Below are 26218 nucleotides of genomic sequence, written 5' to 3' on the forward strand. Positions count from 1 at the left end.
ATATATCTGCTGATCAATTGATCAGCAGATATATCTATGGACGGATCGGGCAGTGTGCTGTGCATACACACTGCCCAATCCGTCGGGGACTGAAGTTATGAACTGGGCGGGCGTGTACACACGCCCGCCCAGTTCAGCTGTCAATCACCGCCGGCCGCCGCAGCATGTGTACGGGTGGTCGGCTGAACGCCTGTACACACACAGCGACGCAACATTATATCGGTAGATATACTGGCCGTCGGCTGTGCTGCAGGGCCGACGCAATATGTCTGTGAACGGCGGAGTTCACAGACATATCGCCCGTACACACTGGCCAATGGACCCGCGATATATCGGCCAGTGTGTACCCACCTATACAGTATGCCTTTGATGCCGCTTCACCCCTTGTGAATGCAGATGTGTGCCTAGGCTGTAATGGGGTGTTCTCACATAGGCAAAGTTCAGAGACTCTGTTGACGCAGCGGTGGCCTATGTGCAGTTGCAGGTAAGATACAATACATCTAGGCGTATCTTACTTACACTGGTGTACAGCACTACACATAGCCTCTGGTTGCGGCAACACAACTTCACTGATCTTTGCCTAAGTCAGAATGCTCCATTACAGTCCAGCCTGAAGAGGAGAAGCGACTGAAATGCATGTACAGATGGAGCCTCGCTCATCTAGCCTTCTCTGCTGCGCCATGGTGCACCAAGGTTTATCAGCATAAGCCTTTCATCTATTGTTCTCAGCTGCAATACAATACAGAGAGAACAATACAGCAGGGGATTAAGTCCGACAGCACTGGCTCAATTAATCCTATTAAAGGGATAGATGAGCAGGGCTCCATCTGTATTTGTACGTCACCTGTATTTTCACATTTCCGGAGCATGCGCACTGTGAAAATACGCACGCTACGATCTGCAAATATGTATACTTTCAACCACATTGGACCCTCAATACCAACTTTACATCCTGTCCCTATCGGGTGTAGTATGCGCCCTGACCGCCGGTCAGCACACCAACACCGGGATCCTGGCAGCGGAATCCCGGCAGGGGGTGTTGAGTGCAGCAAGCCCCTTGCGGGCTCGGTGGCATTCCTACTTTATGGGTGTCGTGGACACCCACGAGTGGGAATAGTCCCGACCGTTGGGATTGTGAGAGGGCGGGATGTAGGGGAAGGTTATGTGACCGCCGGTCACATAACTACATCCCGTCCCTATCACAAGCAAGTCCTGAATAGGAATAGATAGGTTATTTATTAGCCTATCGTTCCTCCCCTTTACCCCTTATACCGCTTATAAGAGCTGGGGTTACATCAGCAGCCTTGGGCAACAACTCTCTTCACCATGCCAAACCAGGTCCTGGTTCCACCACGCCATCAGACTGTAAAAAACAATGCTATTCTCACATTCACTGTCTTATATTCAATGGAGGTACATTTAGCCTTGTATTCTGCAGCAATTTACCTCTGCGCAATAAAAAGTGAGCTACATGTGTTCAAATTAGTATTACAGTATGTCAAGTACAAAATGTGTGAACTGATATGAGCTTGCGACAGCGTTTGTTCCAGTCATTTTATTTATTTACAAGAACTATAACATCCGATTAACTGAGGCTCGCACAATCTTAGTTCCAGAGCACTGTAGCTTTGAAAACAGAAGCATGTGTCGGTGGATTCAGCCAGGTGGACCTTCTTTCCATCGAGACACGACTTTCCAGTGGGAACTTGGTCAAGGAATCACAATTCATCCTGGAGAAGAGACTCACAGGCCTCTCAGAGACCATACCACGTAAGTGTCTATTGTTGGAGACACCCACAGGCTCCATCCACTCTTATAGCAAGTTGTGACCCAACTGTCGTCTTTATATATTAAACAAAGCTCCTCATACGTCCAGCTTACTATCTGGTAGTGCATTTAAAATGTAATTCACAGGAATACTGTACACATTTTTACTAACTAAAGAAACTAATTTCTTAAATACCATTATTATTATTATCCTTTATTTTTATGGCGTCACAAGGGTTTCGCAGCGCCCAATTACAGAGTACATACGCACATAATCAAAACAGGAAAACAGTGACTGAAGGTCCATACACACTTAACGATAAAATGAGCGACGTCGCTCATTTTCCCCCTCCTTGAGCGTCGTCGCTCATTTTATCGTTAAGTGTGTATGCCGCCAGCGACGACCGATGCGCGGCCCCGCGGGTCGGCAACGATCGTCGCTGTTGGTAGGGCATGCATGAAGGATGTGGACTGTCGTCCACGACCTTCATGCAGGGCTGGCGGGGGCGTGACGTCACTGAGCGATATGAGCGGTCATATCGCTCAGTGCGTACAGGCGGCCGCCGACCGGCCGGCCCGGGAGGGGGAAACGTTAGACGATGTCGCTCACAGAGCGACATCGTCTAATGTGTATGGGCCTTTACAGTTGATGACAATATAGGACAAGTACAGGGTAACTAAGCATAACTACATCAGCAGATGACACTGATATAAGTATCAGGTGGCTGAAAACTGCAGGATTTGGGACAGTTGAGGATTATGAAAGTAAGAGAAGGATAAGCACATGAGGGAAGAGGGCCCTGCTCGTGAGAGCTAACATTCTACATGTAATGCAATACTTTGGTGCGGTACTTTCGAGGATTATCTGTCATTAAGCCTTGATGAGCATTTGATCTAAGGGCCCGATTCAGACCTGATCGCTGTTGTGCAAATTCGCACGCCGGGCGATTGTTGAATGACTGTGCATGCGTATGTACTGCAATACGCAGTCGTGTCGCCAAACAGCGACAGGATGGTGCGAAAATTTTGATTGCAAGGCGTTCGCAAGGTGATTGACAGGAAGAGGACGTTTGTGGGTGGTAACTGACCGTTTTCTGGGAATGTCAGAAAAAATGCAGGTGTTCCCAAGCGTTTTCAGGGCGTGTGTGTGACGTCAGCCCAATCAGCCTGTGTGTATTGCACTGTAGAAGTAAGTCTTTGGGTACGCACAGACTGGAAATATCATTCGATGGTGAGTGAGTTGCAAACGGATTTGCAGATGTCCACTGTTTGGCAGAATTTTCGCACAGCGTACACATGCATTCGCACACTTGCATGGGGCGGGTTTTCACTCTCCATAGACGGCGGCTATCTGATCACAGCCCTCTGCAAATTTGCACCACAGCGATCAGGTCTGAATTAGGCCCTAAATTTTATATTCTAGTGCAGCAGTAGCCAACTCGCGGCTCTCGAGACGCATGCGGCTTTTTCATCCGCCGCATGCGGCTCGGTCAGCTCCTGGCCACCGCTGCTCCCAGCCTGAGACACACGCACGCCTCTCCAGCGGCGGTATCTCTCTTTATTCGGCGCAAGCCCATGAGCCAATCGGAGCTCGTGGACCGGCAGCTAAGGCTCCTGATTGGCTGCCGGACCGCAAGCTTTGAGTGGCTCATGAACCGGCGCCTAATTCAAGAGAGACACCGCCGCCGGAGAGTGATTAGCAGCAGCGCGGTGAGCAGAGAAGAGGAGGGGGGGGGGAGCACTGTGGGGACATGTATCTGCACTGGGGGCATAGCTGGCACTGTGTGGGCATGTGTAGCTGGCACTGGGGGCATTGCTGGCACTGTAGGGACATATGTATCTGCACTGGGGGCATAGTTGGCATGGGGGGACATATGTAGCTGGCACTGGGGGCATAGCTGGCACTGTGGGGACATGTGTATCTGCACTGGGGGCATAGCTGGCACTGTGGGGACATGTGTATCTGGCACTGGGGGCATATCTGACACTGGGTCATAGCTGGCCCTGTGGGGACATGTGTATCTGGCACTGGGGGCATATCTGACACTGGGTCATAGCTGGCCCTGTGGGGATATGTGTATCTGGCACTGGGGGCATATCTGGCACAGGGGGGACATGTGTATCTGGCACTGGGGGCATAGCTGGCACTGTGGGGACATGTGTATCTAGCACTGGGGGCATAGCTGGCACTTTGGGGACATATGTATCTGCACTGGGGCATATCTGGCACTGGGGGCATAGCAGGCACTGTGGGGACATATGTATCTGCAGTGGGGACATATGTATCTGGCACTGTGGGGACATATGTGTATCTGGCACTGTGGGGGCATATATGTATCTGGCACTGTGGAGGCACCCATTTTTTGGTGTTTTTATATATACTGTACTGGGGCATTATATGTATGTGGCACTGTACAACGGTCGAAAAAACGGGGTTATAATATGAGGTAATACTCCTGGCAAACGTCATACCGAAAGGTGTGCGCACAAAAATGGGATGTGGCTTTGTAACAACTATGCCACGCCCCCATTTTGCTTCTGACTGGTTGGCCACCCCTGTTCTAGTGGAACAGAAATAATGAAACACTTGATAGTGCAGGCAGGGCGAGCAGCAGACATCTTGGGGCCCGGTACAGTGATATCTCTGGTGCCCCCTCAGAGCAACGGAATTTGCTGTGTTATATAATACAGGTTGAGTGTCCCATATCCAAATATTGCGAAATACGGAATATTCCGAAATACGAACTTTTTGGAGTGAGACTGAGATAGTGAAACCTTTATTTTCTGATGGCTCAATGTACACAAACTTTGTTTAATACACAAAGTTATAAAAAAAATGGTATTAAATGACCTTCAGGCTGTGTGTATAAGGTGTATATGAAACATAAATGAATTGTGTGAATGTACACACACATTGTTTAATGCACAAAGTTATTAAAAATATTGGCTAAAATGACCTTCAGGCTGTGTGTATAAGGTGTATATGAAACATAAATGCATTCTGTGCTTAGACTTAGGTCCCATCACCATGATATCTCATTATGGTATGCAATTATTCCAAAATACGGAAAAATCCCATATCCAAAATACACCTGGTCCCAAGCATTTTGGATAAGGGAGACTCAACCTGTAAACTGTTATTAAATAAATATCTACAGTATACAGATATATAAATATGTATATCTCTCCTTCCTCCCCCACACACACCACGGTCTTTATCTCCTCAAAAACTCCATGATGATTCCCTGCTCACATCCCTGCCAGACACTAAGTGGCATATACTTGGGGCCCTTCTGATCCTTGGGGCCCGGTACAGGTGTCCCCTTTGACCCCCCCGTCGCCAGCCCTGAGTGCAGGATCACCAAAGGAAATTGTTGCAAGAGCTGATTAAGTGGCGTGTGAGGGGGGTCATCGTTTAAAGGCAAAGCCCCAGTTTTGTCTGAGTTTATTTTAAAGTTGGTCAATTTGCCATCATCGTGCAATTCAGAAATAAAGAAGGAGGCACGGTGAAAGGATTTGTGACCGTGAGGAGGACATCGTCTGTGTATAAGGCCAGTTTAGAAACTGTGGAGTCAACCCATAACCCAGATATTACGGGATTCATGCACAATCTGGCAGCAAAAGTCTCCACCATTAAAGTGAAAAAGAATGGTGACAAGGGGCTGCTGGGAGGAGCAGTGGTGAATCCATTCCCAAAGACTGAGGCTGAGGGATTAAAATATAGGGAGGAAACTCCACATATGAAGGTCCCATGAAAACCAAAGGCCTGAAGGGTTAAGCACATGCAAAATATTACATCAGCTACTGTGCCTTGTATAAAGTAATATATTTTGGAAGGTATCCGGTCTCTAGGTTGACCACACTTAGGTCGACAATGTCTAGGTCGACTACTAGTGGTCGACAGTAACTAGGTCGACAGGGTTTCTAGGTTGACATTAGAGATGAGCGGGTTCGGTTTCTCTGAATCCGAACCCGCACGAACTTCATGTTTTTTTTCACGGGTCCGAGCGACTCGGATCTTCCCGCCTTGCTCGGTTAACCCGAGCGCGCCCGAACGTCGTCATGACGCTGTCGGATTCTCGCGAGACTCGGATTCTATATAAGGAGCCGCGCGTCGCCGCCATTTTCACACGTGCATTGAGATTGATAGGGAGAGGACGTGGCTGGCGTCCTCTCCATTTAGATTAGGAGAGAGAGAGAGAGAGAGAGATTGACCTGAGGCTGATACTGTAGAAGAGAGTGCAGAGTTTAGTGACTGACCACAGTGACCACCAGCAGTGCAGTTGTTTTATTTAATATATCCGTTCTCTGCCTGAAAAAAACGGTACACACAGTGACTCAGTCACATACCATATCTGTGTGCACTGCTCAGCCCAGTGTGCTGCATGCCTGCATCATCTATGTATATATTATATATCTGACTGTGCTCAGCTCACACAGCTTATAATTGTGGGGGAGACTGGGGAGCACTGCAGTGCCAGTTATAGGTTATAGCAGGAGCCAGGAGTACAAGACAGTCACATACCATATCTGTGTGCACTGCTCAGCCCAGTGTGCTGCATCATCTATGTATATATTATATATCTGACTGTGCTCAGCTCACACAGCTTATAATTGTGGGGGAGACTGGGGAGCACTGCAGTGCCAGTTATAGGTTATAGCAGGAGCCAGGAGTACATATTATATTAAAATTAAACAGTGCACACTTTTGCTGCAGGAGTGCCACTGCCAGTGTGACTGACCAGTGACCTGACCACACTGACCACCAGTATAGTTAGTAGTATACTATATTGTGATTGCCTGAAAAAGTTAAACACTCGTCGTGTGACTTCACTTGTGTGGTGTTTTTTTTTTTATTCTATAAAAAACTCATTCTGCTGACAGACAGTGTCCAGCAGGTCCGTCATTATATAATATATATACCTGTCCGGCTGCAGTAGTGATATATATATATTTTTTATATCATTATTTATCATCCGGTCGCAGCAGACACAGTACGGTAGTTCACGGCTGTAGCTACCTCTGTGTCGGCACTCGGCAGTCCATCCATAATTGTATACCACCTACCCGTGGTTTTTTTTTCTTTCTTCTTTATACATACATACTACTACATCTCTTTATCAACCAGTCTATATTAGCAGCAGACACAGTACAGTACGGTAGTTCACGGCTGTGGCTACCTCTGTGTCGGCACTCGGCAGTCCGTCCATAATTGTATACCACCTAACCGTGGTTTTTTTTTCTTTCTTCTTTATACATACATACTACGACATCTCTTTATCAACCAGTCTATATTAGCAGCAGACACAGTACAGTACGGTAGTTCACGGCTGTGGCTACCTCTGTGTCGGCACTCGGCAGTCCGTCCATAATTGTATACCACCTACCCGTGGTTTTTTTTTCTTTCTTCTTCATACATACATACTACGACATCTCTTTATCAACCAGTCTATATTAGCAGCAGACACAGTACGGTACGGTAGTTCACGGCTGTGGCTACCTCTGTGTCGGCACTCGGCAGTCCGTCCATAATTGTATACCACCTAACCGTGGTTTTTTTTTTCTTTCTTCTTCATACATACATACTACGACATCTCTTTATCAACCAGTCTATATTAGCAGCAGACACAGTACAGTACGGTAGTTCACGGCTGTGGCTACCTCTGTGTCGGCAGTCCGTCCATAATTGTATACTAGTATCCATCCATCTCCATTGTTTACCTGAGGTGCCTTTTAGTTGTGCCTATTAAAATATGGAGAACAAAAATGTTGAGGTTCCAAAATTAGGGAAAGATCAAGATCCACTTCCACCTCGTGCTGAAGCTGCTGCCACTAGTCATGGCCGAGACGATGAAATGCCAGCAACGTCGTCTGCCAAGGCCGATGCCCAATGTCATAGTACAGAGCATGTCAAATCCAAAACACCAAATATCAGTAAAAAAAGGACTCCAAAACCTAAAATAAAATTGTCGGAGGAGAAGCGTAAACTTGCCAATATGCCATTTACCACACGGAGTGGCAAGGAACGGCTGAGGCCCTGGCCTATGTTCATGGCTAGTGGTTCAGCTTCACATGAGGATGGAAGCACTCAGCCTCTCGCTAGAAAAATGAAAAGACTCAAGCTGGCAAAAGCACAGCAAAGAACTGTGCATTCTTCGAAATCCCAAATCCACAAGGAGAGTCCAATTGTGTCGGTTGCGATGCCTGACCTTCCCAACACTGGACGTGAAGAGCATGCGCCTTCCACCATTTGCACGCCCCCTGCAAGTGCTGGAAGGAGCACCCGCAGTCCAGTTCCTGATAGTCAGATTGAAGATGTCAGTGTTGAAGTACACCAGGATGAGGAGGATATGGGTGTTGCTGGCGCTGGGGAGGAAATTGACCAGGAGGATTCTGATGGTGAGGTGGTTTGTTTAAGTCAGGCACCCGGGGAGACACCTGTTGTCGGTGGGAGGAATATGGCCGTTGACATGCCAGGTGAAAATACCAAAAAAATCAGCTCTTCGGTGTGGAGGTATTTAAACAGAAATGCGGACAACAGGTGTCAAGCCGTGTGTTCCCTTTGTCAAGCTGTAATAAGTAGGGGTAAGGACGTTAACCACCTCGGAACATCCTCCCTTATACGTCACCTGCAGCGCATTCATAATAAGACAGTGACAAGTTCAAAAACTTTGGGTGACAGCGGAAGCAGTCCACTGACCAGTAAATCCCTTCCTCTTGTAACCAAGCTCACGCAAACCACCCCACCAACTCCCTCAGTGTCAATTTCCTCCTTCCCCAGGAATGCCAATAGTCCTGCAGGCCATGTCACTGGCAATTCTGACGATTCCTCTCCTGCCTGGGATTCCTCCGATGCATCCTTGCGTGTAACGCCTACTGCTGCTGGCGCTGCTGTTGTTGCTGCTGGGAGTCGATGGTCATCCCAGAGGGGAAGTCGTAAGACCACTTTTACTACTTCCACCAAGCAATTAACTGTCCAACAGTCCTTTGCGAGGAAGATGAAATATCACAGCAGTCATCCTACTGCAAAGCGGATAACTGAGGCCTTGGCATCCTGGGTGGTGAGAACCGTGGTTCCGGTATCCATCATTACTGCAGAGCCAACTAGAGACTTGTTGGAGGTACTGTGTCCCCGGTACCAAATACCATCTAGGTTCCATTTCTCTAGGCAGGCGATACCGAAAATTTACACAGACCTCAGAAAAAGAGTCACCAGTGTCCTAAAAAATGCAGCTGTACCCAATGTCCACTTAACCACGGACATGTGGACAAGTGGAGCAGGGCAGGGTCAGGACTATATGACTGTGACAGCCCACTGGGTAGATGTATGGACTCCCGCCGCAAGAACAGCAGCGGCGGCACCAGTAGCAGCATCTCGCAAACGCCAACTCTTTCCTAGGCAGGCTACGCTTTGTATCACCGGTTTCCAGAATACGCACACAGCTGAAAACCTCTTACGGCAACTGAGGAAGATCATCGTGGAATGGCTTACCCCAATTGGACTCTCCTGTGGATTTGTGGCATCGGACAACGCCAGCAATATTGTGTGTGCATTAAATATGGGCAAATTCCAGCACGTCCCATGTTTTGCACATACCTTGAATTTGGTGGTGCAGAATTATTTAAAAAACGACAGGGGCGTGCAAGAGATGCTGTCGGTGGCCAGAAAAATTGCGGGACACTTTCGGCGTACAGGCACCACGTACAGAAGACTGGAGCACCACCAAAAACTACTGAACCTGCCCTGCCATCATCTGAAGCAAGAAGTGGTAACGAGGTGGAATTCAACCCTCTATATGCTTCAGAGGTTGGAGGAGCAGCAAAAGGCCATTCAAGCCTATACAATTGAGCACGATATAGGAGGTGGAATGCACCTGTCTCAAGCGCAGTGGAGAATGATTTCAACGTTGTGCAAGGTTCTGATGCCCTTTGAACTTGCCACACGTGAAGTCAGTTCAGACACTGCCAGCCTGAGTCAGGTCATTCCCCTCATCAGGCTTTTGCAGAAGAAGCTGGAGACATTGAAGGAGGAGCTAACACGGAGCGATTCCGCTAGGCATGTGGGACTTGTGGATGGAGCCCTTAATTCGCTTAACAAGGATTCACGGGTGGTCAATCTGTTGAAATCAGAGCACTACATTTTGGCCACCGTGCTCGATCCTAGATTTAAAGCCTACCTTGGATCTCTCTTTCCGGCAGACACAAGTCTGCTGGGGTTGAAAGACCTGCTGGTGAGAAAATTGTCAAGTCAAGCGGAACGCGACCTGTCAACATCTCCTCCTTCACATTCTCCCGCAACTGGGGGTGCGAGGAAAAGGCTCAGAATTCCGAGCCCACCCGCTGGCGGTGATGCAGGGCAGTCTGGAGCGACTGCTGATGCTGACATCTGGTCCGGACTGAAGGACCTGACAACGATTACGGACATGTCGTCTACTGTCACTGCATATGATTCTCTCACCATTGAAAGAATGGTGGAGGATTATATGAGTGACCGCATCCAAGTAGGCACGTCACACAGTCCATACTTATACTGGCAGGAAAAAGAGGCAATTTGGAGGCCATTGCACAAACTGGCTTTATTCTACCTAAGTTGCCCTCCCACAAGTGTGTACTCCGAAAGAGTGTTTAGTGCCGCCGCTCACCTTGTCAGCAATCGGCGTACGAGGTTACATCCAGAAAATGTGGAGAAGATGATGTTCATTAAAATGAATTATAATCAATTCCTCCGCGGAGACATTGACCAGCAGCAATTGCCTCCACAAAGTACACAGGGAGCTGAGATGGTGGATTCCAGTGGGGACGAATTGATAATCTGTGAGGAGGGGGATGTACACGGTGATATATCGGAGGGTGATGATGAGGTGGACATCTTGCCTCTGTAGAGCCAGTTTGTGCAAGGAGAGATTAATTGCTTCTTTTTTGGGGGGGGTCCAAACCAACCCGTCATATCAGTCACAGTCGTGTGGCAGACCCTGTCACTGAAATGATGGGTTGGTTAAAGTGTGCATGTCCTGTTTTGTTTATACAACATAAGGGTGGGTGGGAGGGCCCAAGGACAATTCCATCTTGCACCTCTTTTTTCTTTTATTTTTCTTTGCGTCATGTGCTGTTTGGGGAGGGTTTTTTGGAAGGGACATCCTGCGTGACACTGCAGTGCCACTCCTAAATGGGCCCGGTGTTTGTGTCGGCCACTAGGGTCGCTTATCTTACTCACACAGTCAGCTACCTCATTGCGCCTCTTTTTTTCTTTGCGTCATGTGCTGATTGGGGAGGGTTTTTTGGAAGGGACATCCTGCGTGACACTGCAGTGCCACTCCTAGATGGGCCCGGTGTTTGTGTCGGCCACTAGGGTCGCTAATCTTACTCACACAGTCAGCTACCTCATTGCGCCTCTTTTTTTCTTTGCGTCATGTGCTGATTGGGGAGGGTTTTTTGGAAGGGACATCCTGCGTGACACTGCAGTGCCACTCCTAAATGGGCCCGGTGTTTGTGTCGGCCACTAGGGTCGCTAATCTTACTCACACAGTCAGCTACCTCATTGCGCCTCTTTTTTTCTTTGCGTCATGTGCTGATTGGGGAGGGTTTTTTGGAAGGGACATCCTGCGTGACACTGCAGTGCCACTCCTAAATGGGCCCGGTGTTTGTGTCGGCCACTAGGGTCGCTAATCTTACTCACACAGTCAGCTACCTCATTGCGCCTCTTTTTTTCTTTGCGTCATGTGCTGATTGGGGAGGGTTTTTTGGAAGGGACATCCTGCGTGACACTGCAGTGCCACTCCTAAATGGGCCCGGTGTTTGTGTCGGCCACTAGGGTCGCTAATCTTACTCACACAGTCAGCTACCTCATTGCGCCTCTTTTTTTCTTTGCGTCATGTGCTGATTGGGGAGGGTTTTTTGGAAGGGACATCCTGCGTGACACTGCAGTGCCACTCCTAAATGGGCCCGGTGTTTGTGTCGGCCACTAGGGTCGCTAATCTTACTCACACAGTCAGCTACCTCATTGCGCCTCTTTTTTTCTTTGCGTCATGTGCTGATTGGGGAGGGTTTTTTGGAAGGGACATCCTGCGTGACACTGCAGTGCCACTCCTAAATGGGCCCGGTGTTTGTGTCGGCCACTAGGGTCGCTAATCTTACTCACACAGTCAGCTACCTCATTGCGCCTCTTTTTTTCTTTGCGTCATGTGCTGATTGGGGAGGGTTTTTTGGAAGGGACATCCTGCGTGACACTGCAGTGCCACTCCTAAATGGGCCCGGTGTTTGTGTCGGCCACTAGGGTCGCTTATCTTACTCACACAGTCAGCTACCTCATTGCGCCTCTTTTTTTCTTTGCGTCATGTGCTGATTGGGGAGGGTTTTTTGGAAGGGACATCCTGCGTGACACTGCAGTGCCACTCCTAAATGGGCCCGGTGTTTGTGTCGGCCACTAGGGTCGCTAATCTTACTCACACAGTCAGCTACCTCATTGCGCCTCTTTTTTTCTTTGCGTCATGTGCTGATTGGGGAGGGTTTTTTGGAAGGGACATCCTGCGTGACACTGCAGTGCCACTCCTAAATGGGCCCGGTGTTTGTGTCGGCCACTAGGGTCGCTAATCTTACTCACACAGTCAGCTACCTCATTGCGCCTCTTTTTTTCTTTGCGTCATGTGCTGATTGGGGAGGGTTTTTTGGAAGGGACATCCTGCGTGACACTGCAGTGCCACTCCTAAATGGGCCCGGTGTTTGTGTCGGCCACTAGGGTCGCTAATCTTACTCACACAGTCAGCTACCTCATTGCGCCTCTTTTTTTCTTTGCGTCATGTGCTGATTGGGGAGGGTTTTTTGGAAGGGACATCCTGCGTGACACTGCAGTGCCACTCCTAAATGGGCCCGGTGTTTGTGTCGGCCACTAGGGTCGCTTATCTTACTCACACAGTCAGCTACCTCATTGCGCCTCTTTTTTTCTTTGCGTCATGTGCTGATTGGGGAGGGTTTTTTGGAAGGGACATCCTGCGTGACACTGCAGTGCCACTCCTAGATGGGCCAGGTGTTTGTGTCGGCCACTAGTGTCGCTTAGCTTAGTCATCCAGCGACCTTGGTGCAAATTTTAGGACTAAAAATAATATTGTGAGGTGTGAGGTATTCAGAATAGACTGAAAATGAGTGGAAATTATGGTTTTTGAGGTTAATAATAATATGGGATCAAAATGACCCCCAAATTCTATGATTTAAGCTGTTTTTTTAGTGTTTTTTTAAAAAAACACCCGAATCCAAAACACACCCGAATCCGACCAAAAAAATTCGGTGAGGTTTTGCCAAAACGCGGTCGAACCCAAAACACGGCCGCGGAACCGAACCCAAAACCAAAACCCGAAAAATTTCAGGCGCTCATCTCTAGTTGACATGTTCTAGGTCGACAGGTCAAAAGGTCGACATGAGTTTTTCACAATTTTTTTCTTTTTTTGAAAGTTTCATACTTAACAATCCACGTGGACTACGATTGGGAATAGTACCTGTGCACTAATTGGGGTTCCCGGTCACTGTACGGAGAAAACTGCACCAAATTTTTTTTTTTTTTCAAAACTCATGTCGATCTTTTGACCTCTCGACCTAGAAACCCTGTCGATCTAGAATCCCTGTCGACCTAGTTACTGTCGACCAATAGTGGTCGACCTAGACACTGTCGACCCAAGTGTGGTTGACCCTCCATACCGCACCCATTTTGGAAACATATTAAATAAAATAAAATAAAAACAGTAAAACAGAAAAACTCTGGGATCCGTTTTCAGAGTAATTTAAAATAATGTTAACAAATTGGAATATTATTACAGATACATTTATTTTCTTTTACCATTACATTAGTGAATTATTAGTAATTTATTTTTGAATAATTTCTTTTCTCTGGATCAGCGAGATGGAAATAAGTGTTTACCTTAGCATCCAATACAATGGTGTAAGTATCACCTTAATTTTCTGTTCTTGGCTCAATGACCAAATATGCACATAATGTACTGATGTAGGCAGATTGCATGAGCCTGATTTATAGTATGCAGCTTTAATAAAATTTCTTCCTAGAACTAGGAGACAATCGGTAAAAGTAGCTAATAATTTAGCAAGAAAATGAAGATGGTGTGAAAGAAACTACAAAGAAAACTTTAGGAACCAAGTTTTCTCTAGTTTGTAGATTTAAATATACTGTATATTCAGTGCAGCGGTAACTGCTGCTCCTGGCCTGCAGCGCCAACTTCCTAGTGCGGGGGGGCGCTAAGCCAGGGCCGTAACTACGTGTGTGCCAGGTGTGCCTGGCACCCAGCGGGGTCGCCCTGAGGGCGCAACAGGCCGCATCCCCATTCAAACTGACTCATTACAAGCCGCTTGAGCGAGGAGAGGAGCAGCAGCTCCGGAGGCAGGGGAGAAGGAGGAGGAGGGAGGGGGACCCGGGAGCCGCAGCAGCGCACTGTAATTGGTGGCGGCGCCGCTGCAGCTGTCCCTCTCCTTCCACATAGGCTGGCTGCCGCCGCTGGGAATGCTGGGATGCGCTTCCCGCAGCTGCACCGAGGAGCCTGATGGCCTGAGCCAGCAGAGCGACAGTCAGTATCTATCATCTATTCTATCTTTCTCTAACGTCCTAAGTGGATGCTGGGGACTCCGTAAGGACCATGGGGGATAGCGGCTCCGCAGGAGACTGGGCACAAAAGAAAAGCTTTAGAACTACCTGGTGTGCACTGGCTCCTCCCCCTATGACCCTCCTCCAAGCCTCAGTTAATATTTTGTGCCCGAACGAGAAGGGTGCACACTAGGTGGCTCTCCTGAGCTGCTTAGTGAAAAGTTTAGTTTTAGGTTTTTTATTTTCAGTGAGACCTGCTGGCAACAGGCTCACTGCATCGAGGGACTAAGGGGAGAAGAAGCGAACTCACCTGCGTGCAGAGTGGATTGGGCTTCTTAGGCTACTGGACATTAGCTCCAGAGGGACGATCACAGGCCCAGCCATGGATGGGTCCCAGAGCCGCGCCGCCGGCCCCCTTACAGAGCCAGAAGACAGAAGAGGTCCGGAAAATCGGCGGCAGAAGACGTCCTGTCTTCAACAAGGTAGCGCACAGCACTGCAGCTGTGCGCCATTGCTCTCAGCACACTTCACACTCCGGTCACTGAGGGTGCAGGGCGCTGGGGGGGGGGCGCCCTGAGACGCAGTAAAAACACCTTGGATGGCAAAAAATGCATCACATATAGCTCCTGGGCTATATGGATGCATTTAACCCCTGCCAGAATACATAGAAAAACGGGAGATAAGGCCGCCGATAAGGGGGCGGAGCCTATCTCCTCAGCACACTGGCGCCATTTTCCCTCACAGCTCCGTTGGAGGGAAGCTCCCTGTCTCTCCCCTGCAGTCACTACACTACAGAAAGGGTTAAAAAAGAGAGGGGGGGCACTAATTACGCGCAGTATTAAATAAAACAGCAGCTATAAGGGGAAAAACACTTATATAAGGTTATCCCTGTGTATATATAGCGCTCTGGTGTGTGCTGGCAAACTCTCCCTCTGTCTCCCCAAAGGGCTAGTGGGGTCCTGTCCTCTATCAGAGCATTCCCTGTGTGTGTGCTGTATGTCGGTACGTTTGTGTCGACATGTATGAGGAGAAAAATGATGTGGAGACGGAGCAGATTGCCTGTAATAGTGATGTCACCCCCTAGGGGGTCGACACCTGAGTGGATGAACTGTTGGAAGGAATTACGTGACAGTGTCAGCTCTGTATAAAAGACAGTGGTTGACATGAGACAGCCGGCTACTCAGCTTGTGCCTGTCCAGACGTCTCATAGGCCGTCAGGGGCTCTAAAGCGCCCGTTACCTCAGATGGCAGATACAGACGCCGACACGGATACTGACTCCAGTGTCGACGGTGAAGAGACAAATGTGACTTCCAGTAGGGCCACACGTTACATGATTGAGGCAATGAAAAATGTTTTACACATTTCTGATAATACGAGTACCACCAAAAAGGGGTATTATGTTCGGTGAGGAAAAACTACCTGTAGTTTTCCTGAATCTGAGAAATTAAATGAGGTGTGTGATGATGCGTGGGTTTCCCCCGATAACAACTGATAATTTCTAAAATGTTATTGGCATTATATCCTTTCCCGCCAGAGGTTAGGGTGCGTTGGGAAACACCCCCTAGGGTGGATAAAGCGCTCACACGCTTGTAAGGGCTCTACCCTCTCCTGAGATGGCCGCCCTTAAGGATCCTGCTGATAGAAAGCAGGAAGGTATCCTAAAATGTATTTACACACATACTGGTGTTATACTGCGACCAGCAATCGCCTCAGCCTGGATGTGCAGTGCTGAGTTGGCGTGGTCGGATTCCCTGACTGAAAATATTGATACCCTAGATAGGGACAGTATATTTTTGCCTATAGAGCATTTAAAAGATGCATTTCTATATATGCGTGATGCACAGCGGAATATTTGCCGACTGGCATCAAGTCTAAGTGCGTTGTCCATTTCTACCAGTAGAGGGTTATGGACACGACAGTGGTCAGGTGATGCGGATTTCAAACGGCATTTGGAAGTATTGCCTTATTAAGGGGAGGAGTTATTTGGGGTCGGTCTTTCAGACCTGGTGGCCACGGCAACAGCTGGGAAATCCATGTTTGTACCCCAAGTCGCCTCTCAACATGAGAAGACGCCGTATTATCAGGCGCAGTCTTTTCGTGGGCAAGCGGGCAAAAGGTTCCTCATTTCTGCCCCGTGACAGAGGGAGAGGAAAAAAGGCTGCAGAAATCAGCCAGTTCCCAGGAACAGAAACCCTCTCTCGCCTCTGCCAAGCCCTCAGTATGACGCTGGGGCTTTACAAGCAGAATCAGGCACGGTGGGGGGGCCCGTCTCAATGAATTTCAGCGCGCAGTGGGCTCACTCGCAAGTAGACCCCTGGATCCTTCAGGTGATATCTCAGGGGTACAAATTGGAATTCGAGACGTTTCCCCCTCACCGTTTCCTAAAGTCGGCTTTACCGATGTCTCCTTCTGACAGGGAGACAGTTTTGGAAGCCATTCACAAGCTGTATTCCCAGCAGGTGATAATCAAGGTACCCCTCCTGCAACAGGGAACGGGGTATTATTCCACACTGTTGTGGTACCGAAGCCGGACGGCTCGGTGAGACCGATTCTAGAGATGAGCGCCTGAAATTTTTCGGGTTTTGTGTTTTGGTTTTGGGTTCGGTTCCGCGGGCGTGTTTTGGGTTCGAACGCGTTTTGGCAAAACCTCACCGAATTTTTTTTGTCGGATTCGGGTGTGTTTTGGATTCGGGTGTTTTTTTCAAAAAACACTAAAAAAACAGCTTAAATCATAGAATTTGGGGGTCATTTTGATCCCAAAGTATTATTAACCTCAAAAACCATAATTTACACTCATTTTTAGTCTATTCTGAATACCTCACACCTCACAATATTATTTTTAGTCCTAAAATTTGCACCGAGGTCGCTGTGTGAGTAAGATAAGCGACCCTAGTGGCCGACACAAACACCGGGCCCATCTAGGAGTGGCACTGCAGTGTCACGCAGGATGTCCCTTCCAAAAAACCCTCCCCAAACAGCACATGACGCAAAGAAAAAAAGAGGCGCAATGAGGTAGCTGTGTGAGTAAGATTAGCGACCCTAGTGGCCGACACAAACACCGGGCCCATCTAGGAGTGGCACTGCAGTGTCACGCAGGATGTCCCTTCCAAAAAACCCTCCCCAAACAGCACATGACGCAAAGAAAAAAAGAGGCACAATGAGGTAGCTGTGTGAGTAAGATTAGCGACCCTAGTGGCCGACACAAACACCGGGCCCATCTAGGAGTGGCACTGCAGTGTCACGCAGGATGTCCCTTCCAAAAAACCCTCCCCAATCAGCACATAAAGAAAAGAAAAAAGAGGTGCAAGATGGAATTGTCCTTGGGCCCTCCCACCCACCCTTATGTTGTATAAACAAAACAGGACATGCACACTTTAACCAACCCATCATTTCAGTGACAGGGTCTGCCACACGACTGTGACTGATATGACGGGTTGGTTTGGACCCCCCCCAAAAAAGAAGCAATTAATCTCTCCTTGCACAAACTGGCTCTACAGAGGCAAGATGTCCACCTCATCTTCACCCTCCGATATATCACCGTGTACATCCCCCTCCTCACAGATTATCAATTCGTCCCCACTGGAATCCACCATCTCAGCTCCCTGTGTACTTTGTGGAGGCAATTGCTGCTGGTCAATGTCTCCGCGGAGGAATTGATTATAATTCATTTTAATGAACATCATCTTCTCCACATTTTCTGGATGTAACCTCGTACGCCGATTGCTGACAAGGTGAGCGGCGGCACTAAACACTCTTTCGGAGTACACACTTGTGGGAGGGCAACTTAGGTAGAATAAAGCCAGTTTGTGCAAGGGCCTCCAAATTGCCTCTTTTTCCTGCCAGTATAAGTACGGACTGTGTGACGTGCCTACTTGGATGCGGTCACTCATATAATCCTCCACCATTCTATCAATGTTGAGAGAATCATATGCAGTGACAGTAGACGACATGTCCGTAATCGTTGTCAGGTCCTTCAGTCCGGACCAGATGTCAGCATCAGCAGTCGCTCCAGACTGCCCTGCATCACCGCCAGCGGGTGGGCTCGGAATTCTGAGCCTTTTCCTCGCACCCCCAGTTGCGGGAGAATGTGAAGGAGGAGATGTTGACAGGTCGCGTTCCGCTTGACTTGACAATTTTGTCACCAGCAGGTCTTTCAACCCCAGCAGACCTGTGTCTGCCGGAAAGAGAGATCCAAGGTAGGCTTTAAATCTAGGATCGAGCACGGTGGCCAAAATGTAGTGCTCTGATTTCAACAGATTGACCACCCGTGAATCCTTGTTAAGCGAATTAAGGGCTGCATCCACAAGTCCCACATGCCTAGCGGAATCGCTCCCTTTTAGCTCCTTCAATGCCTCCAGCTTCTTCTGCAAAAGCCTGATGAGGGGAATGACCTGACTCAGGCTGGCAGTGTCTGAACTGACTTCACGTGTGGCAAGTTCAAAGGGCATCAGAACCTTGCACAACGTTGAAATCATTCTCCACTGCACTTGAGACAGGTGCATTCCACCTACTATATCGTGCTCAATTGTATAGGCTTGAATGGCCTTTTGCTGCTCCTCCAACCTCTGAAGCATATAGAGGGTTGAATTCCACCTCGTTACCACTTCTTGCTTCAGATGATGGCAGGGCAGGTTCAGTAGTTTTTGGTGGTGCTCCAGTCTTCTGTACGTGGTGCCTGTACGCCGAAAGTGTCCCGCAATTCTTCTGGCCACCGACAGCATCTCTTGCACGCCCCTGTCGTTTTTTAAAAAATTCTGCACCACCAAATTCAAGGTATGTGCAAAACATGGGACGTGCTGGAATTTGCCCATATTTAATGCACACACAATATTGCTGGCGTTGTCCGATGCCACAAATCCACAGGAGAGTCCAATTGGGGTAAGCCATTCCGCGATGATCTTCCTCAGTTGCCGTAAGAGGTTTTCAGCTGTGTGCGTATTCTGGAAAGCGGTGATACAAAGCGTAGCCTGCCTAGGAAAGAGTTGGCGTTTGCGAGATGCTGCTACTGGTGCCGCCGCTGCTGTTCTTGCGGCGGGAGTCCATACATCTACCCAGTGGGCTGTCACAGTCATATAGTCCTGACCCTGCCCTGCTCCACTTGTCCACATGTCCGTGGTTAAGTGGACATTGGGTACAACTGCATTTTTTAGGACACTGGTGAGTCTTTTTCTGACGTCCGTGTACATTCTCGGTATCGCCTGCCTAGAGAAGTGGAACCTAGATGGTATTTGGTAACGGGGGCACACTGCCTCAATAAATTGTCTAGTTCCCTGTGAACTAACGGCGGATACCGGACGCACGTCTAACACCAACATAGTTGTCAAGGACTCAGTTATCCGCTTTGCAGTAGGATGACTGCTGTGATATTTCATCTTCCTCGCAAAGGACTGTTGAACAGTCAATTGCTTACTGGAAGTAGTACAAGTGGGCTTACGACTTCCCCTCTGGGATGACCATCGACTCCCAGCGGCAACAACAGCAGCGCCAGCAGCAGTAGGCGTTACACGCAAGGATGCATCGGAGGAATCCCAGGCAGGAGAGGACTCGTCAGAATTGCCAGTGACATGGCCTGCAGGACTATTGGCATTCCTGGGGAAGGAGGAAATTGACACTGAGGGAGTTGGTGGGGTGGTTTGCGTGAGCTTGGTTACAAGAGGAAGGGATTTACTGGTCAGTGGACTGCTTCCGCTGTCACCCAAAGTTTTTGAACTTGTCACTGACTTATTATGAATGCGCTGCAGGTGACGTATAAGGGAGGATGTTCCGAGGTGGTTAACGTCCTTACCCCTACTTATTACAGCTTGACAAAGGGAACACACGGCTTGACACCTGTTGTCCGCATTTCTGGTGAAATACCTCCACACCGAAGAGCTGATTTTTTTGGTATTTTCACCTGGCATGTCAACGGCCATATTCCTCCCACGGACAACAGGTGTCTCCCCGGGTGCCTGACTTAAACAAACCACCTCACCATCAGAATCCTCCTGGTCAATTTCCTCCCCAGCGCCAGCAACACCCATATCCTCCTCATCCTGGTGTACTTCAACACTGACATCTTCAATCTGACTATCAGGAACTGGACTGCGGGTGCTCCTTCCAGCACTTGCAGGGGGCGTGCAAATGGTGGAAGGCGCATGCTCTTCACGTCCAGTGTTGGGAAGGTCAGGCATCGCAACCGACACAATTGGACTCTCCTTGTGGATTTGGGATTTCAAAGAACGCACAGTTCTTTGCGGTGCTTTTGCCAGCTTGAGTCTTTTCAGTTTTCTAGCGAGAGGCTGAGTGCTTCCATCCTCATGTGAAGCTGAACCACTAGCCATGAACATAGGCCAGGGCCTCAGCCGTTCCTTGCCACTCCGTGTGGTAAATGGCATATTGGCAAGTTTACGCTTCTCCTCCGACAATTTTATTTTAGGTTTTGGAGTCCTTTTTTTACTGATATTTGGTGTTTTGGTTTTGACATGCTCTGTACTATGCCATTGGGCATCGGCCTTGGCAGACGACGTTGCTGGCATTTCATCGTCTCGGCCATGACTAGTGGCAGCAGCTTCAGCACGAGGTGGAAGTGGATCTTGATCTTTCCCTAATTTTGGAACCTCAACATTTTTGTTCTCCATATTTTAATAGGCACAACTAAAAGGCACCTCAGGTAAACAATGGAGATGGATGGATTGGATACTAGTATACAATTATGGACGGGCTGCCGAGTGCCGACACAGAGGTAGCCACAGCCGTGAACTACCGCACTGTACTGTGTCTGCTGCTAATATATAGACTGGTTGATAAAGAGATAGTATACTCGTAACTAGTATGTATGTATAAAGAAAGAAAAAAAAACCACGGTTAGGTGGTATATACAATTATGGACGGGCTGCCGAGTGCCGACACAGAGGTAGCCACAGCCGTGAACTACCGCACTGTACTGTGTCTGCTGCTAATATATAGACTGGTTGATAAAGAGATAGTATACTCGTAACTAGTATGTATGTATGTATAAAGAAAGAAAAAAAAACCACGGTTAGGTGGTATATACAATTATGGACGGGCTGCCGAGTGCCGACACAGAGGTAGCCACAGCCGTGAACTACCGCACTGTACTGTGTCTGCTGCTAATATATAGACTGGTTGATAAAGAGATAGTATACTCGTAACTAGTATGTATGTATAAAGAAAGAAAAAAAAACCACGGTTAGGTGGTATATACAATTATGGACGGGCTGCCGAGTGCCGACACAGAGGTAGCCACAGCCGTGAACTACCGCACTGTACTGTGTCTGCTGCTAATATATAGACTGGTTGATAAAGAGATAGTATACTCGTAACTAGTATGTATGTATAAAGAAAGAAAAAAAAACCACGGTTAGGTGGTATATACAATTATGGACGGGCTGCCGAGTGCCGACACAGAGGTAGCCACAGCCGTGAACTACCGCACTGTACTGTGTCTGCTGCTAATATAGACTGGTTGATAAAGAGATAGTATACTCGTAACTAGTATGTATGAATAAAGAAAGAAAAAAAAACCACGGTTAGGTGGTATATACAATTATGGACGGGCTGCCGAGTGCCGACACAGAGGTAGCCACAGCCGTGAACTACCGCACTGTACTGTGTCTGCTGCTAATATATAGACTGGTTGATAAAGAGATAGTATACTCGTAACTAGTATGTATGTATAAAGAAAGAAAAAAAAACCACGGTTAGGTGGTATATACAATTATGGACGGGCTGCCGAGTGCCGACACAGAGGTAGCCACAGCCGTGAACTACCGCACTGTACTGTGTCTGCTGCTAATATAGACTGGTTGATAAAGAGATAGTATACTCGTAACTAGTATGTATGTATAAAGAAAGAAAAAAAAACCACGGTTAGGTGGTATATACAATTATGGACGGGCTGCCGAGTGCCGACACAGAGGTAGCCACAGCCGTGAACTACCGCACTGTACTGTGTCTGCTGCTAATATAGACTGGTTGATAAAGAGATAGTATACTACTAATATTATATATACTGGTGGTCAGGTCACTAGTCACACTGGCAGTGGCACTCCTGCAGCAAAAGTGTGCACTGTTTTAATATAATATTATGTACTCCTGGCTCCTGCTATAACCTATAACTGGCACTGCAGTAGTGCTCCCCAGTCTCCCCCACAATTATAAGCTGTGTGAGCTGAGCAGTCAGACAGATATATAATATATATTATATAGATGATGCAGCACACTGGCCTGAGCCTGAGCAGTGCACACAGATATGGTATGTGACTGACTGAGTCACTGTGTGTATCGCTTTTTTCAGGCAGAGAACGGATATATTAAATAAACTGCACTGTGTGTCTGGTGGTCACTCACTATATAATATATTATGTACTCCTGGCTCCTGCTATAACCTATAACTGGCACTGCAGTAGTGCTCCCCAGTCTCCCCCACAATTATAAGCTGTGTGAGCTGAGCAGTCAGACAGATATATATAATATTATATATAGATAATAGATGATGCAGCACACTGGCCTGAGCCTGAGCAGTGCACACAGATATGGTATGTGACTGAGTCACTGTGTGCTGTGTATCGCTTTTTTCAGGCAGAGAACGGATTATAAATAAAACTGGTGGTCACTATCAGCAAAACTCTGCACTGTACTGAGTACTCCTAATGCTCCCCAAAATTAGTAAATCAAGTGTCTCTCTAATCTATTCTAAACGGAGAGGACGCCAGCCACGTCCTCTCCCTATCAATCTCAATGCACGTGTGAAAATGGCGGCGACGCGCGGCTCCTTATATAGAATCCGAGTCTCGCGATAGAATCCGAGCCTCGCGAGAATCCGACAGCGTCATGATGACGTTCGGGCGCGCTCGGGTTAACCGAGCAAGGCGGGAAGATCCGAGTCGCTCGGACCCGTGAAAAAAAACATGAAGTTCTGGCGGGTTCGGATTCAGAGAAACCGAACCCGCTCATCTCTAACCGATTCTAAATCTAAAATCTTTGAACACTTACATACAGAGGTTCAAATTCAAGATTGAGTCACTCAGAGCAGTGATTGCGAACCTGGAAGAAGGGGACTACATGATGTCTCGGGACATCAAGGATGCTTACCTTCATGTCCAAATTTACCCTTCTCACCAAGGGTACCTCAGGTTTATGGTACAGAACTGTCACTATCAGTTCAGACGCTGCCGTATGGATGGTCCACGGCACCCCGGGTCTTTACCAAGGTAATGGCCGAAATGATGATATTCCTTCGAAGGAAGGGAATTTTAGTTATCCCTTACTTGGACGATTCCCTGATAAGGGTAAGATCCAGGGAACAGTTGGAGGTCGGTGTAGCACTATCTCAGGTAGTGTTGCGGCAGCACGATTGGATTCTCAATATTCCAAAATCGCAGCTGGTTCCGACGACTCGTCTTCTGTTCCTAGGGATGATCCTGGACACAGTCCAGAAAAAGGTGTTTCTCCCGGAGAAAGCCAGGGAGTTATCCGAGCTAGTCAGGAACCTCCTAAAACCGAGCCAAGTCTCAGTGCATCAATGCACAAGGGTTCTGGGTAAAATGGTGGCTTCCTACGAAGCAATCCCATTCGGCAGATTACACGCAAGAACTTTCCAGTGGGACCTGCTGGACAAATGGTCCGGGTCGCATCTTCAGATGCATCAGCGGATAACCCTGTCACCAAGAACAAGGGTGTCCCTCCTGTGGTGGTTGCAGAGTGCTCATCTTCTAGAGGGCCGCAGATTCGGCATTCAGGACTGGGTCCTGGTGACCACGGATGCCAGCCTGCGAGGCTGGGGAGCAGTCACACAGGGAAGGAATTTCCAGGGCTTATGGTCAAGCCTGGAGACATCACTTCACATAAATATCCTGAAGCTAAGGGCCATTTACAATGCTCTAAGCTTAGCAAGACCTCTGCTTCAAGGTCAGCCGGTGTTGATCCAGTCGGACAACATCACGGCAGTCACCCACGTAAACAGACAGGGTGGCACAAGAAGCAGGAGGGCAATGGCAGAAGCTGCAAGGATTCTTCGCTGGGCGGAAAATCATGTGATAGCACTGTCAGCAATTCCGGGAGTGGACAACTGGGAAGCAGACTTCCTCAGCAGACACGACCTCCACCCGGGAGAGTGGGGACTTCACCCAGAAGTCTTCCACATGATTATAAACCGTTGGGAAAAACTCGACAGGTATTGCGCCAGGTCAAGGGACCCTCAGGCAATAGCTGTAGACGCTCTGGTAACACCGTGGGTGTACCAGTCAGTGTATGTGTTCCCTCATCTGCCTCTCATACCCAAGGTACTGAGATTGATAAGATGGAGAGGAGTAAGCACTATATTCGTGGCTCCGGATTGGCCAAGAAGGACTTGGTAACCGGAACTTCAAGAGATGCTCACGGAGGATCCGTGGCCTCTACCTCTAAGAAGGGACCTGCTCCAGCAAGGACCCTGTCTGTTCCAAGACTTACCGCGACTGCGTTTGACGGCATGGCGGTTGAACGCCGGATCCTGAAGGAAAAAAGGCATTCCGGATGAAGTCATCCCTATCCTGATCAAAGCCAGGAAGGATGTAACCGCAAAACATTATCACCGCATTTGGCGAAAACATGTTGCGTGGTGCGAGGCCAGTAAGGCCCGACGGAGGAAATTCAGCTGGGTCGATTCCTACATTTCCTGCAAACAGGAGTGTCTATGGGCCTGAAATTGGGGTCCATTAAGGTTCAAATTTCGTCCCTGTCAATTTTCTTCCAAAAAGAACTAGCTTCAGTCCCTGAAGTTCAGACGTTGTAAAAGGGGTACTGCATATACAGCCTCCTTTTGTGTCTCCAGTGGCACCTTTGGATCTCAATGTAGTTTTTGGGTTCCAAAAAGTCACATTGGTTTGAACCACTTAAATCTGTGGAGTTAAAATATCTCACATGGAAAGTGGTCATGCTGTTGGCCCTGGCCTGGGCCAGGCGCGTGTCAGAATTGGCGGCTTTATCCTGTAAAAGCCCTTATCTGATTTTCCATTCGGACAGGGCGGAATTGAGGACTCGTCCTCAGTTTCTCCCTAAGGTGGTTTTCAGCGTTTCACCTGAACCAACCTATTGTGGTGCCTGCGGCTACTAGGGACTTGGAGGACTCCAAGTTGCTAGACGTTGTCAGGGCCCTGAAAATATATATTTCCAGGACGGCTGGAGTCAGAAAATCTGACTCGCTGTTTATCCTGTATGCACCCAACAAGCTGGGTGCTCCTGCTTCTAAGCAGACTATTGCTCGTTGGATTTGTAGTACAATTCAGCTTGCACATTCTGTGGCAGGCCTGCCACAGCCAAAAATCTGTAAATGCCCACTCCACAAGGAAGATGGGCTCATCTTGGGCGGCTGCCCAAAGGGGTCTCGGCTTTACAACTTTGCCGAGCAGCTACTTGGTCAGGAGCAAATACGTTTGTAAAATTCTACAAAATTGATACCCTGGCTGAGGAGGACCTGGAGTTCTCTCATTTGGTGCTGCAGAGTCATCCGCACTCTCCCGCCCGTTTGGGAGCTTTGGTATAATCCCCATGGTCCTTACGGAGTCCCCAGCATCCACTTAGGACGTTAGAGAAAATAAGAATTTACTTACCGATAATTCTATTTCTCGTAGTCCGTAGTGGATGCTGGGCGCCCATCCCAAGTGCGGATTGTCTGCAATACTGGTACATAGTTATTGTTACCAAAAAAATCGGGTTATTGCTGTAGTGAGCCATCTTTTCTAGAGGCTCCTCTGTTATCATGCTGTTAACTGGGTTTAGATCACGAGTTGTACGGTGTGATTGGTGTGGCTGGTATGAGTCTTACCCGGGATTCAAAATCCTTCCTTATTGTGTACGCTTGTCCGGGCACAGTATCCTAACTGAGG

The 26218-nt window shown here is 48.3% G+C and overlaps 1 protein-coding gene across 1 annotated transcript in view; it reads left to right on the top strand.

Annotated features, from left to right (window-relative positions):
* The window catches only part of MALRD1 (MAM and LDL receptor class A domain containing 1), a 1363691-nt gene that overhangs the window by 414043 nt on the left and 923430 nt on the right, over positions 1-26218 (top strand). Inside the window, exon 19 of the mRNA XM_063925153.1 lies at positions 1611-1770. Coding sequence (XP_063781223.1) covers positions 1611-1770 — 160 coding nt within the window. The remainder of the gene's footprint in view (positions 1-1610; positions 1771-26218) is intronic.

The sequence above is a fragment of the Pseudophryne corroboree genome, chromosome 5, assembly GCF_028390025.1.
Source record: "Pseudophryne corroboree isolate aPseCor3 chromosome 5, aPseCor3.hap2, whole genome shotgun sequence".
NCBI classification, from domain to species: Eukaryota; Metazoa; Chordata; class Amphibia; order Anura; family Myobatrachidae; genus Pseudophryne; species Pseudophryne corroboree.